General features: G+C 32.7%; 1 protein-coding gene across 1 annotated transcript; it reads right to left on the bottom strand.

Moving 5' to 3' along the window:
• Positions 1–2,091: 2,091 nt before the first annotated feature.
• PHYE1 (phytochrome E-like) lies at positions 2,092–6,970 on the bottom strand. Its single transcript, NM_001286845.1, has 4 exons — positions 4,951–6,970; positions 3,538–4,345; positions 2,804–3,094; positions 2,092–2,335 (listed from the first exon to the last, which is right to left on the bottom strand). Exons 1-4 carry the CDS (start codon positions 6,968–6,970, stop codon positions 2,092–2,094), a joined length of 3,363 nt encoding a protein of 1,120 aa, NP_001273774.1.
• Positions 6,971–15,484: the final 8,514 nt, after the last annotated feature.

The raw sequence follows: 15,484 nt of genomic DNA, 5'->3' as shown, positions 1-15,484 counted from the left end.
GTTAGGTGTAAACGCAGGCGACACACTGATCAGGTGTAGTTTATGTACATATTTTATATTGATATTCCATGTATATACAGATATTGTACACGAACTCATTTCATGAGTATTGTTGGTTTTATTTATTTTCATTGATTGTGTATTCCATTTGTGTCTATATACACGCGTGTTATTAAAATGGTCTAGTTAACTTAGTTATAGTATATGTAAATTATTATAAATGGTCTAGTTAACTTAGTTTACCAACTAATAAAAAATAATTTGAAATATAACTTTAAATATAATTGAAATAAAGAAGTTGAAAAGGGTGTAAAAAAAAATTAAACAAAAAATGAACATCATTCCTTATCTAAGATCCTTATTTTATATAACGTACTAATATTTTTAAATTCTCTTATAATTACTATTTTCCCACTTATACTAATGATCATGTAAAAAAATGTATTATAAAGTAGTTAGTATTTTAATTTTTAATATAATACTAATTATTTTTTTATATTCTTTATAATATTAATGATATGATTAATTATAAATCATGCAAGGACAATTTTATCATTTTATTAAAATACTGGATGCACCAACAATAATGCTAAGTGCACCTAGCAGCACTCCCCCTCTTAGCACCTTAATTAAGTCCATTAGCATCTTGTATGCCTAACTTTTTAAGCTGTTAGTATAATATTAGTTTAAAATCTCAATAATAAATATATGTGTTAGCCATTTAAGAAATAATAATAATAATGTGTGGATGCAACTAATAAGTAAAATGGACAATTAAGAAAACAAAAAAAAAATTATCAAATTATGATTCTATTTTTGAGAAAATATGAAAATTATTTAAATTTTATTTAAGATCAATGTTGCTAACATATTGAATAGACTAGTCATCTTATTTATTGAAAATAAAATATTAGAATTATTTTATTATATAAAACATTAATAAATGATTTTTCAGGTAAAAAAAATTAGAAAATCAATATAAAAATAAATGCTTAATATTAGGACGGCATCTAGCGTGGGCTAGCAAAACAAGTGATCTATCATAGATCATTATTTACTGCCATCTAAGATGTAAAATCTTATCCTACATTCTATACATCAAATTCCTCTCCCAACCTTCAACAGCCTCTCTCTCTCTCTCTCCACCGTCGCGGGCGCCATCTCTATTCTGCTGCAACCACGGCACCCATACCACATAGATTCAAATGCCATCGAACAATGGATCTATCTCCGGAGAGTAAACATTATGCATCATTTTGGCAACCCCAACTTCGAACATGGTTGAGCCTCTCGAATCCTTTACAAAACACGAATTCAAAAATTGTTGTTTCAACAATGTTTTGATCTATGCCAGTAAAAACTCCAAATCCAAACTAAAAAAGAAAAAAAGGAAAAAAAAAAAATTGTTGCTGCAATCGCATCTTGCAAACCTCCTGTTCTTGTGACTTTGAATGATATCTTGCGATCTCATTGTTGCTACTGCAATCTCTGGGACAATCGATCCCACTTCATGATTATGCTTGTGCATTACGATCTCTCTTCGAATCTTGCTTGGTTGCTTCGATTTCTCTTGCAATCTTGATTCCATGTTTCTACTGATGAATCTTGATTTCTCTTCGAATATTAGATTAAATATCTTTATAAAAATTGTCTTAGGCCCTGAAATTTCTAAACACGACCCTCAAGAACTGCATGAATCTTTGGGGCAACTTCAATTACTATTATAGTAGGAAGAAGTTAAGCAATATTACAAGATTGCGTCTTATTTATATATAAAATATTAGTATTAACCAATTCTGTAGGGCCATGCTTGCCTTTGGAGGAAGGGGCATACAATATTCAAAATTTCTCTTAGCATTCTACTATGTGTTACTGTAATATTTTTAAGCCATAGTACAAAGGTATATATACTGGCTAAAAATTTGCCTGCACAAGCATAGACTTCCTTTAATGCATTATAAGATCAATCCCAGTGTTGAAATGAGCACTTGCCATATCTGCAAAGCTTCAAAGCAAGATTACTTTACTGGTCTCTCTCTGCAAATGACCCTTAAAACCCCTTTCACTTGTAAGAGCATCAAGAGAATAATACTAACTTAACATGCTTGTCTCTGCATGCAAGTTCCTTTTCCTTTCTTTTCTTTTTCTAATTTCAAGATCAATGAGAAAATAGCACTTATTTTGTTCCCTTACGTACTGGACATGACCACTTATCCTACTGAGGATTTTCCTGGACATATATAGTCCTAGACCTTCCTGCGTAGTCCATTGATTCCCCCCTTCAAACATATCGTGAAGAACATTGGAAGGAATACCTTGACCAGAATGTGCCATACTGCATGAAGAATGTCGTAAAATGAGCCTCTAGTCTATAATAATCTAATGACATCTTTCAAAGTAATCATCAAAACAGTTAGAGTCTAAAACTATGACTATTTCTAAAACAAGAATGATTATCCCATGAAATGGTCATACAATCGCCACTATAGGCATTTTCATTTTTAAGAGCAGGTGATATTAGGAATGTTGTGTTTATGGCATGAACTTGAGTAGTGTTTAGAATCTAAAGTGAGAGAAAGCGGTGATGATCTAACAAACATCATTATCAACTATTCAAACAGACGAAGAAAAAATATTATTATAGAACTAGAAGCAAAAAAATGAACAAATTAAAATTGATCAAACTTCTTGTGTAAGTCAAAATCAACCATCATTGAGTCAGAAAGTATAATATATGGTATAAGCAACCAAATTAATCAGCTATGAATGATCTATGGACAAAATAAATTCTTGGCTTTTTTACCTGAACTTTAGATGGATAAACTCATTGCCATCCTGTAGCGTTAAACCAGGTGAAATCTTGATTTCTACCCAGCCATTTGGAGATGCTGTATGGCTGACTACATTAAGCAAAAAATCAGACAAGACCACCTGAAGCCTAATTTGGTCACCATATAGAGAAAGCATTTTTATTTCATCAGGAATTTCATGAAACAGTTGCAAGTTCTTTTCTCTTATCAACATCATGACTTGACTGACAATGGCATCTAAAATATTTCCCAGAACAAATTCTTCCATATTTAGCTGCAAAGTGCTGCAAGCATTAGCATAAAATATCAAAAACAAAGTCAGTATTATTGTATTTTTATCTATGTAATCTGAAGGCATGACTGTATGTATGCATATATGTTTGTGTGGAACATAAAGTGAGTTAAATACCCTTTTGATTCTTATAAAATTTCAGATTGCTAGTTTTAGTCCTTTTAAATGTTTTTGTCTATTTTTAATTTCTCATTTATTTTCTGTCATCAACACCAGTCTGTGGGGGTTAAATTTTTTGCTCTACTTTTGCCAATTTTTAGTCCCTCGCCAAGACTATTATTGGTGATAGAAAATAAACTAAAACCTGAAATCTGAAATTTTATAAGGACCAAAATAAATTTAACCCTATTTGAAACATCAACCATAAGAAATGAAAATAGGAAAACAACTCAAAAAGAGAACTTATGCCAATCAACATGCAACAAAAATACTTACCCTTCATTAATACTTCCTAAGTTTGTATCCTCAATGATTGCCAAGATTTGTCTTTCACATGCATCACTAGTGTCAAGAAATTGTTTTTGGTTTTCTGAGACAGCTGTATTTTCCAAAAGTTTGCGAGTGAATCGTATACCATTTAAAGGTTTCTTCATCTCTTGCAGTATATATGCCAACTCTTTAGATTCAGAAATGCTTTCCCTGCCTCTAGGCTTATGCTCTTCAGAGGGTTGATTTAGGTCAGGCATTACAATCTGCAAGAAGCAGAAACAGCCAAGCATATTCCCACCAGTATCAATTCTCTTGTTTGCTGTTATATAAGTCTCTATGAATTCTCCATTTCTATCAAAAAATCCAAATGGTATCTTCTCAGAATCTTGACCACTTATTCCACGGTATAGTAAAATCATAAAATTAGTCAGTGTATCTTGACCTTTTAGTCGACAAAAACTTCCAAAAATTTCACCAGGAAGCAATTTCCCTATGACTTCATCTCTTTTCCAACCAGTTAGCCTTTCCATGGCTGCATTCCATTCAGAGCAACAGGCATTCTCATCGGAAGAAAATATGGGTGGAATCAGTGGACTGAGACTCTGTATGATTGCTTTGTAATCACCTTCCAACTGGATGAATTTATCTTGAACCACTTTCTCACAAGTGATGTCTTGACCTACAAAGCATACCCCAACAATAGCATCAGTGTGGTCCCTACTAGTGCAAGCATTGACCACGAGGTATGCAACTTCCTGTTGTTGATCAAGCCCAAAGTGTTTTATTTTCAACTCAACATTTTTGTCCTCCTGGCCTGAAAAACCATCAGTAATCAATAAGGGAAAATTTCTTTGAGGGAAAAGAAATCAAAATAAGATTGCAAGTCAAACTCCAACTTTCATATTCAATTATATAACACTACCCATTTAATTTTACATTCCTATTGATGAAAACAATAGCATAACCTTAGAAAACATGAGATATTTGCTTGTCCAAAGCCTTATATATACACCAAAAACATTCATCCTTGAGATGCTCAGAGGCTCAGAAGTGAACCACCCCAAAATTAAATTTTAATTTTAGAAGCATAGGGAAGTAAGTCAAGAATATGCAAATGGAGAACAAATGCTGAAGCTTTCAGCAAAGAAAGGGTCACCAGTATCTATTATAGGATAAGATATGAAACTATGTAGGGTTCAGTTGTTGAACCTATGCAAGGATCAGTATAAGTTTCATGAATGGAACATTTCAGTTGATCATGGTGGAATCAAATTCTACAAAAAAAGGCCACTGTGGCTGCTAAGTGCTAGAAACTACCGAACATTTTTTTCCCTCACTGAATCATGAATAACATTTGAGTGAGTTAATAAAGTTAAAACTCTGAATTTATCACTATCTTTTCTACAATAACTGATTTACCTTGCAAGGCTCTGCTTAGAGTACTTTTAAAAGTGTCACATGAGTCCGCATGTATAATTTCATTTACCAGGGATTTTCCCATAGCTTCACTGGCCTGTAGACCTGTCAATTCAGCAATTTTTGTATTCCATCCGTTGATTACGCCACCTAAATCAACCCCAAAAATTGGGACTGTTGCTGTCTCAATTAACCTCACCATTTCAAGTGCTACTGAACTGAGTTCATCCATCCCTCCAGTTGCAGTGTCACTTTTCTGTACATAAGTTAAAGTCTTTGGACCAGTGTTCTCCGTGTCTTGGAATGAATCTCTTATTATTAGTTGCAATGAGTGAATAGCATTGATTTCCGGCACTTCCCAAGGCAAACTTTTGCTTTTGACCACTTCAAGAAAAGCTTTAAACGATGATCTCGGGTTCATTTTTCCTCCATCATCCTTATCCTCTGGATGGTGCTTGGCTCCTCCCCATTTCACTTCCTTAGCAGTGTGAGACCTGAACCAGAACAAGAAATGTTTTGAATTGATTCTTGCTGTGGCCATGCCACAAACTGCATCGCCCAGCGAAGCAGCGCCTGGATAACCAGCATCAGCCAAACTATCCGTAGTCAAACCTGTTGAGTCCCCATGATTACTAAGTAGCCATTCTGCAATGTCTTTCACCTGTGCCTCAGTTGGGGTTGTGCCTAACAGCCAACAGTTTCCTTCATAATACAAGGCAGCCCCATCACACTTCACAAGGTCCATGATACTTGGGGATTGATTCACAATGCCTAACGGTGCATCACGAAGGAGCATGTCACACAGTAAGGTTTGTGTTTTAAGAATTCTCTTCTCTGCCATTTGTGATGCCAATTGAATCTCCATGTAAAGCTGCAGTCCAAAAGCCTGCATTAGGAACTCACAAGCATAGCGAACCGGGAAAGACACGTAGCGTGGTGAAGTGTGATGACAAACTAGCAAACCCCAAAGCCTTGTTGCATGCTTTCCATTGACTACAATTGCCATCACCAGAGAGGCAATTGAGCCCATGTTAGCCATGTACTGAGTGTGACAACCATGAGGTAACCTTAGGGTTGAGTTCACCAAGCAAAGAGGTTGCCTTAATTCTTCACTTTGAATGACCTTAACCGGCTTTGCATGGCAATCACAAATCATCCTGACCCGGTTTTGCTTGAACAAGAACCGAGAAGCTTGAGGGATATCCGTGGCCGGATAATGCAAACCCAAGTAAGGCTCCAAATCTGACCTCCTAATCTCAGATACAACCTCACCATGGTCATCCTCATGAAACTTATATACCATAACCCTATCATATCCAGTAAGCTTCTGCACTTCCTCAACAACAGTGTCACACAAAAGACCAATATCTTCCCCGGGAAGAGATTGCAGCCTTGAAATAGCCCTAACAGCCAGCTTCTGTGACTGAACAGCCCCAGCAAGTGACAATGCCGGATCACTCATCCGTGCAGGCTCCAAATCAATCACAACCCCAACATCAATCCTATGCAGTATGGCATAAAATGGCTTCTGGGTTGTCCTAGCATAGACCCAAATAGGGTTCAAAAGCGAAATTTCCCTTGAAGCCGCAGCTTTTGCAAGGGAAGCCCCAGAAGGGGGAGTGAAAAGGGTTGTGGCATCAACCCCAATCAGACCCATGAACTGCTTAGAGTCAATTTGCCTCTCCAAACCCAACAATTGAAAACAATTATCACTGAACCCAATGATCCTAAAAGTGGATTCCTCAATTGCAAGCATACATCCAAAGGGTTGGATAAGGCCACCCCTTTGGATTTTGGACAAATATGCAGTCATTTTCTGCTCAGACACTAACCTGGGAGGATCAAGAACCATCCTTGAGTAGTCAAATGATTTGCCAGACACACCAGACTGCTCAAACTCAGCCAGAATCTCAGCATCTGCACTGTACTGAGCCAGTATCTTGTCCCTCTTGCTGTTCATGTTGCTTTCAGCTGATGTGCTCAAGCTTGTGTCTTTCAGCTTCCCTCTACTTCCAAAACTCATTTTTCGAGGCTGTGACAAAAATATTTATTTGCTTATTATACCTTGTTGCACCTTCTATGAAGACTGCTGATTTTAGCTTTGTATGTATCAGATACCCCTCTACATGAAATTTAAGAGGGTTTTTATTCAAAGCGCATTGTTCAGAAGTTGACAAGCCGACAATGAACAACACCCCCACTTAATGACTCTCCTATGTTGTTACATTCGTTCAATCCAATTCATGCAATTTTCTATCTTCTCTTACTTTTACTGAGACTAACGACGCAAGCATGGAATCAAATTCCTTGGCCAACCAGTTTTGGCAATAATTCTAGGAAAACAATTTGTAATTGGTTAACTTAGAAGCATCCAAACCAACAGCAACGGTTGACATAACTTAACATAACTGATAGCAATATGTCTACTTTAATCAAATACTTCATGCTCAGGTCTAAATCTTAGTTAGCATGTACATATGAAATAAATTAGGTTGAAAAAGAAATATTCACATGGGGTATGTAGACAACCGGCAGAGATTAGTCAATAACTTCATACTTTATTCGTCAAATATCATCCTCAAAAAAAAAAAAACATACTTTATTCGTCAAAAAGACACCACCCTTTAATTTCCTTTTCTATTTTTTTACTTCACCGTTACTTTTCCCTTTTTTTCCACGAATCCAGGAAAACTACCGAGGACAATTAGTGGTAGACTCATGTCTTACTCTCAAGGGTACAATTGATTTTCTAGAAAATAAGAGGCTCCACGATATAAAAATATTTGTCTAAGGTTTGATTTAAAAAATAACTAACAAAGAACATAAAATAAAGAATGATTGAATAGACGAATATCTAAAACCTTGTAACTTACTAAATTCTGTATAAATTTTTGTCCAGTGTCTAACAAAAGTAAAAATACAATATTATTCTTATTTTTTTATTATTCATTATCCCACATTTTTTTCATATATGTCTCCTTCTCTAAACCCCCTCTCCAAACATTAACAACCTCATCGCTCTTTCTCCACGTGTCGGAGTTCTCCCATTTCTCGTCGTGAATCTCTCGAACCACTCCTCCCTCTTCATTTTTGTCGTCCCCAATGTCTACTTCGCCGCCAACGACCACATTTCCTGCCACCACCTCTATTTTTGTTCTCGCTGACGTCCTTCGCTACCACATCCTCCTCCAGTTCCTCTCTTGGTCCGATCTCCGCGTCTTCCTCCCTCTTCCGACAAGCTCATCACCATACTCCTTACTCCTTCAATTCACCGGTCATGCCACTGACAACTTCGACTCCGTGAACTTCACTTGAAACTCCTAATTTGACATCATCTTCATCCACTCTCGTGCACCAACCTCCCCCTTCAACAACATCATCCTCTCCTTCAATATTTAATAATTATGAAAGGTTGAATTTGTATATCAACATAATTAATAAATTGTAATTTTTTTTATAACAATAAGTCTAAAATAATGCTTTAAAATATATCTCAATATTAATAAATTATAAATATTAGTAAAGCATGATATTAAATTTTAGGTTAAATAATAAAATAATTTAAAAAAATTTAAAATCTTGTTTTGTATATTTTCCTAGTGCAAATCAAACATTGCACAATACAAAAGGCATAATAATAAAATTTATATTATTTTGTCTAGTACATAAGCATATCAAATAAAATGTAACACAAAATTACTTGTATTATACATCGATCATGAAACAGTCTATATACAAAAAGTTATCTTGTGACTCAACTATTTGTCCAATGTTGGTGTGTATGTTTTGTCTTTTTAGCAAATAAGACACACCCTTATAATTGTTGTGTTTTCTTTCGTTTTTTTATTATAGCAAAATTACTGTATTTTCTTTAATCACTACAGCACTACTCAATGTCTTGTTTTTGTTAGGGTGAGTCTTGAAGTAACTATAAACAGATACAGCATTGCTTCTTTGTGATTCAGAGGTCATAAATTCAAATTCTAGGAATAATTTTCAGCTTGCAATCACCATTCAATACCCTTTTTTATTTAAATTTTGGTTAAAATCATAGTTTTTAAAACCTGACTAGACCCAGTAGTTTTATCGGTTTGGTGATTAGCTCTAAAAAGCTCTATTATTTTAGAATTGGTGAAAATCGGTAAATACTCGTCAGATTGGTTCAAAATAGGCAATTATTAATGAAAACCGGTAAAAAAAAACTATTATAAAAAGCGGTTTTAACGTGTTATTTAAAGAAACATTTTTCTAATTTTTTAAATTTAATCTAAAATATTTTTATGTAAATAAAAACACATTTAATAAGGATCATACATAGGTATAAATTATTTACCAATTATTATTAATTTTTAATCTTATAAAACATACATTAATTTACAGTTTTTTAACATCTTAATTTCTTATATATTTTTTATATTATATTAATTTATCATTATCTTAGTTATTTGAAATATAAATTTTGTTATTACTAATAAGTATTATGATATATTTTTTTATAAGTGATATATTTGATTTGGACTTTTAAGTATACTATGCATGTTATAAGGGCTTAAAAGTAGTGATATTTTATTTTAGTTTTTAGTTTTATAAATTTATTGTACTAAATATATTTATTTAATATCTTTTATGTATTATTTTGTTAATTCAAGTTTAATTACAATTGAAACATAATTGAACCATTAAATTTTGAACTAATGTGATCGACTCAACGATGAATCCAATTTTAAAAATATTGGTTTAAATATTTTGATGATATATTTTTAAAATAATTTTTTATAATGTTATATAATTATTAATGATGTAGATCGTTGGTCTTTATAATAATTCATTTAAAAGACACATTTAAGATTATTTTTACTTTATTAATAGCAAAAAAAAAACCTATACTTACAGTATATGTTTTTTTTTTTTTATCTTTTCAATTATCACTTACTTATCAAATGAATTGTTAGTAATTATTTGGAGTTATTAATTTGAATTTGAAGGGATGGAAAATAATAAGTTTTACTACTTTTATTTTTTTTTACCGAACACATATCCTTCTTTACAGATGATTATATGTTGGATAAAATCTTCATGAATGAGAAATCTTTTTCTTCAACCACTAGTTAACAATCATGTGTTAATTAATTTAAACTTGCGCTCATGATAATATCAATGTTCTCTTATTACTTGAAGATGTTAAAAACATTAATAGCCAAAGCTTTATGGACTTCCTCATGCATAAAATGGTAGATACTCTTCATATATCCGATTATTTTTTTTATTGATAGAAATGAAAGATAAATATCAATAAATTCATACATTTATGCATCTTAATTAACCAGCTTTATTTCAAACCTTATTCATGGACAAAATTATGTTCCCATACACTCATATTAACAATCTATAAACGTAATTAAAATTAAAAATATGGAGCACTTGAGTCCTTGGCCTTATCTTTGGTTTCAGGTTCTGCATAAATTTGTGTCGGTCCTTTAAAGGACAATAAAATGTTGAAATGAAAGAATTCGATGGGCATGACATGAATTGTGAACCACAGAAACTGAGATAAGAAAAAGCGAATGCGGTCCTTGTGTCTTGTTCCGTGGCTCACAGAATACGACGATGCATATGCATGCTTTCACTCTCTTCTCATCCGCGGGGACTCCGAAACGAGGTATTAAATTATTCGTGCTCCGAGATTGTGAAAGCCGATGAGACATTATCTATTTTTAAATTTTTAACTATTTTTTTAAATTAATTTAGAAAATCAATAAGGAATAATTTTAATAAAATAATTTTTTATTAAGTGTGTTTCAAATTAGTTTATTTAATCGCTTAAAATATTTCTCAGCATATTTCATTATCTAATATTTTAATAAATATTATATATTTCAATATTTTTAATTAATTTTTTAGTATTTAAAATTTTCTTTACAAATGACTAATCGAAAGTTGAATTGACTTCACTTAATTATTTAAGTGGTTGAGAATTAAGATGTCCTAGCGTCACTTTTTTGTTCATTTAGAATATTTGAATTCATAGTTGAAAGAATAGGATGAAACCGATTGGTTAGACTGATTGGATTAAAAATTGGTGTCATAATAAGTTTGATTAGGTATTGAAGCCATATATAACTGACTCAAATTAATATAGTTTGACTCAGATTAACCAATATTGTAATAAGTTCAATTAGATATCAAGTTTGATCAAAATTGGAGACTCATACCAAGTTGACCTAGTTTGACCTAGGATTAATGTTATGGTTTTTTTATTATTGAGAAATATTGACAACACATTTTGGGTTTGTATTTTAAAAATTGGATTTGATATTTTTGTAGGATGGGTTTAGGTTATGTTTTGGGTTGTCCTGACCTAACTCAGTGTCCTATTTTTTTAAAAAAATGATTTTTTTTACTTAAATATGTTTTAATTCCTTTTGATTTGAGGTATTTTTGGTTTAGGTTCCTCATTTAAAAATTTACTCTTTTTAATCCTTAAATTCATGAAATATTATTTTTAATCCCTCAAAGCAAAGTTGACAGACTAAACATAATATTTTATAAATTTGAGAGACTAAAAAGATCAAATTTAATTGGGGGACCAAAAATAAAAGTACCACAAAATTAAATACTAAAAACATATTTAAAGCATTTTTTACAATTATGTATTAATAAAAAATGGTTTAATAGAAAATATTTTGTATAGAATAATATTATATTTACAATGATATCATTTGTTTTGAAATATTAATTGTAAAATATACCTTAATTTAAGTTATATACTTATTTTATTCTACAATTTAACTCAATATAGTGTTAATATGTAGATATTATATGAATTATGTTTACCCAGTCTTAGTGCGTATATTATCGGGTCTTAATCGAGTTCAATTGGGGTTTACATATATGACCCTAATAAAGTTCAGATCAAGTAGAAAAATAGATAAACTTATCTCAATCCATCTCATGCTCACCCTTATTAATAATATTGTGGAGTTATGAATATTATGTTATTTTTTTGGTTTAACGTTGCTTATTATTTTATTGTAGGTTTAACCCGCTGAGTCCAAAATCCTTAGTGTTTTAATTATAAAAAACCTAAATACAAATCGTAAGTCTTCTAAGTTTATATATGCTGATAAGTTTGCTTACGTGTATTAAGAAAAAATAAGTTTTGTAAAGAATAACAATTGAAGTAAACTTAGGACTGTCATGAGTCACTCAGAAAGGATGATAAGATTGAAAACTCAAAAGAATACTCAAAGTGTCTTTGGTTGTGTACTGCAATGAAAAAGTCAACATGCTCACTGATTGAAGACAGAAACTTCAAGCCATGAGAAGTAATCAACAACTAAAGGATAAAAAGAAGCTTAGGACAAGCTCAGAATGAATATCTCAACTATGCTTTCAAGTGAAAAGCTTCAGAAGATTTGAAAGAAGCCCATTTTTTGTTGAAGTCAATGTTTCCCTCTGAAGATCTCAATCTTACCATGTTGCGAAGACATCAAGAATGCCTTACTTTGAAGATTTATCAAAGGCTACAAAGAGCAACCAACATCAAAATGAAGTTGCATCATAGTCTACATCAAGTTAATGAATATCTTGACTCTGAAGAATTAAACATCAAAATGGATTAGAATGCACCACAAGGACAACATCAGATCTTCCATATGATGTCACACATTCAGAGGGCACATCAGAAGATTGAAGTTGACAACACTTTAGTTTCCATATGTTGCCACATACACTGAGGGCACATCAGAAAATGAAAGCTAACCGCATAAGAAGATGCAAATCTATTGAAAATTGAATCTGTCTTTGAGAAACACTAATGAGAAGCATCATAGTAGAAGACTAAAGATACCACATAGTCTGACCTTGGGTAGAACAATAACACACCAACAACTTAACTTTCACTTAGTGTTTATGAAACAATCTACTTCAAAATATTTTTTGTTGTAAAGATGTGTTAAGGTTGATGAAGTTGTACTACTTCAGAAAGTTTTATCAATTAATCTTCATCAAAAGGATCTACTTCAAGTATTGGCCATTTCTCAACTAACACCATAATGGTTATTCTGTTGTTACTTCAAAATGCTCATCAGATTGGGAACCTCAAAATGACTACTTCAAAATGATCTGTGTTGTGATGAAGTATTTGAAATGATAGAATTGAGCTATCTATAATGTCATATCATGTTATGTTCATCAAAAGGAACCTACATCAAAATAGGTCCTTTCTTAATAACCTCAGAATGCAATTATGATGTGCCTTTAGAAGCATATCAAAATTGTTCTTCAAAATGGAGAACTTCAAAATGAACTTAGATTGTTAAGTCAAGGACAATTGGCACACTTTCAACTTCTGCAAGTTGTTGGAGAGCTAAGGGCCCTACTTCCAACAACTATTATCTTAGGGTATTTTGAAGTGAGAAAAGAAGAAAACCCAACTATCATAATGGTTAGTTTGGCCTGTGGGCCCTATAAACTAATAAAGGACGGTTGCAGAATATGAGAGAGAAGGTAAGAAACAACCTACACAGTGCAAAAATGAAAATCGCATCCTCTCCACCCTCTATCATCCTTCTATGTGCAGAAAGGAACCAAATGGAGTGAACTACAACTAAAGCTTCAAAGAAGATCCAACCCATAAGTGTTGTTTTGCTGTAAAATCCCCTTTAACACATTCTCCTTGTATGTAATTTGTTTGTATCTCAAATTAACCATGTGGGTTAAGTTTGGAAAAGTGATAAGGAGAACCCATAAAGTGTAGGTAGCTTAGAAATAGTCTCTAAAAGTGTAGCCTGAAAAAGGCTAGAGTGAAATAATACTTATGTAGCTTGAAGAGGTGAAGGTAAATACTTGTATTGTCTCTCCCATGACAAAATGGGTGTCGTTGTAATGACTCGTCTTGCCGCTACGATATTACTACTCTAAAATGCAACATTTCAATTTTAAGAGAAAGTTTTTTTAATTTGATTATGAAAATGGTAGTAAATTTTTCGCGATATCCATTCACCAAATAACACATAAATATGTATACATATATATATATATATATATATATATATATATATATATATATATATATATATATATATATATATATATATATATATATATATTTTAAACCGCTATATATCATCCACATGTCAAATCATAATTCAGTTTACATGTCAAATCATAATTCAGTTTTTACATGTATCTAACCAATCCAAAAAAGATCAAGGAACCAATTAAGGAAGAAGTTGATAACAAAATACAACTCTCCCAAAAGAACTCCAATGTTATCTCGTAGGCTCGACGGCTCCAACAAAAGGAATCTCCCTCCAAAACACTTATTGTTTCTCTCACGAACGAAAGTTCACAATTATCACAGGTATCAACCACACGACACAAAATGCAAGGGGGAGTTTATTGTAAAAGATCAACAAACATCAAATGACAATGATTAGAAAGAAAACAATAACAAATAATCACAATCATTCTCAATAATCTATCAGTTCAACATACACTTAACAAACTAATCATCAACTTTTCAACAATTCAAATCAATTATGCTCGGAATGATGCATGCACCTAACTCAACTCATGTGGTATCATTCATCAAGAAATAGTCTAAGCATGTCCTCATGACACTCTCACTTAGGAAAACTAGGCAACATTTGTCAAGGTCACCCTGTCATGCACATGCCACTCTCCCCCCTCCCCCCCCCCCCCCCATGTTGATCAGCATGAATCTCAAGAGAGATCCAAATCGAGTGATATGCCCCCAAGTACCTGCATTTTTCATCATGAAAAATCACAAGTGTACTGACAAAGTTTATACTATTTCCATGCAATTATGCAGTATGAAACATGGGCATCATCAATGCACTGAACTTGGACGATTGAAAATTCTAAGCCTTCCACTTCCCTCTCCATGGATGCTTATAATTTTTAAACCAATCTCCTTCCCTCTCCAAGGATGTCCAACAGGGTCATTGCACCCCCCATGTACATACACAACACACATCCATCTCAATGACATCGTCAACATCAACATCATTTCATCTCAATATCATAAACATCACCTCATTTCAATATCATTAACATCACAAGCAATTGCATCCCATACACACACACACTACACACATATAAACTCATGCCTAGGATTCACATTTCCCGGGTCCTCAAACAACATAAATAACATATAATAACGATTCATAATTCCACGGGACTGATATTTAGGGGAAATTCTAAATTAAAGAGGAAAAATATGGAATTTAAAATTTAATAAAGTAAATGGAAGGAAAAATATAAAATTTTGGGCAAAGTATCCTTTGTAATTAAGATCTTTCCCAAAAATTCCAATCATTACAGCAACAACATAATTCACAATTTCATTCATCAGTAGCAAATATATCGCATCTCATTAGTTTAAAACACAATTTTTCTTGAAAACCAACATGCAACAAGGACAAACATACATCCTCATAATTAGGTTCCCTGACCCCAACTATGATATCAAAAGTTGTAAATAAACAATAAACTCCCTTCTCTTATCTATATC

This window comes from Glycine max, chromosome 9 (genome assembly GCF_000004515.6).
Source record: "Glycine max cultivar Williams 82 chromosome 9, Glycine_max_v4.0, whole genome shotgun sequence".
In the NCBI taxonomy this organism is placed as follows: domain Eukaryota; kingdom Viridiplantae; phylum Streptophyta; class Magnoliopsida; order Fabales; family Fabaceae; genus Glycine; species Glycine max.
Note: the sequence above shows the minus strand (reverse complement) of the source record. Positions and strands in the feature narration are given on the sequence as shown.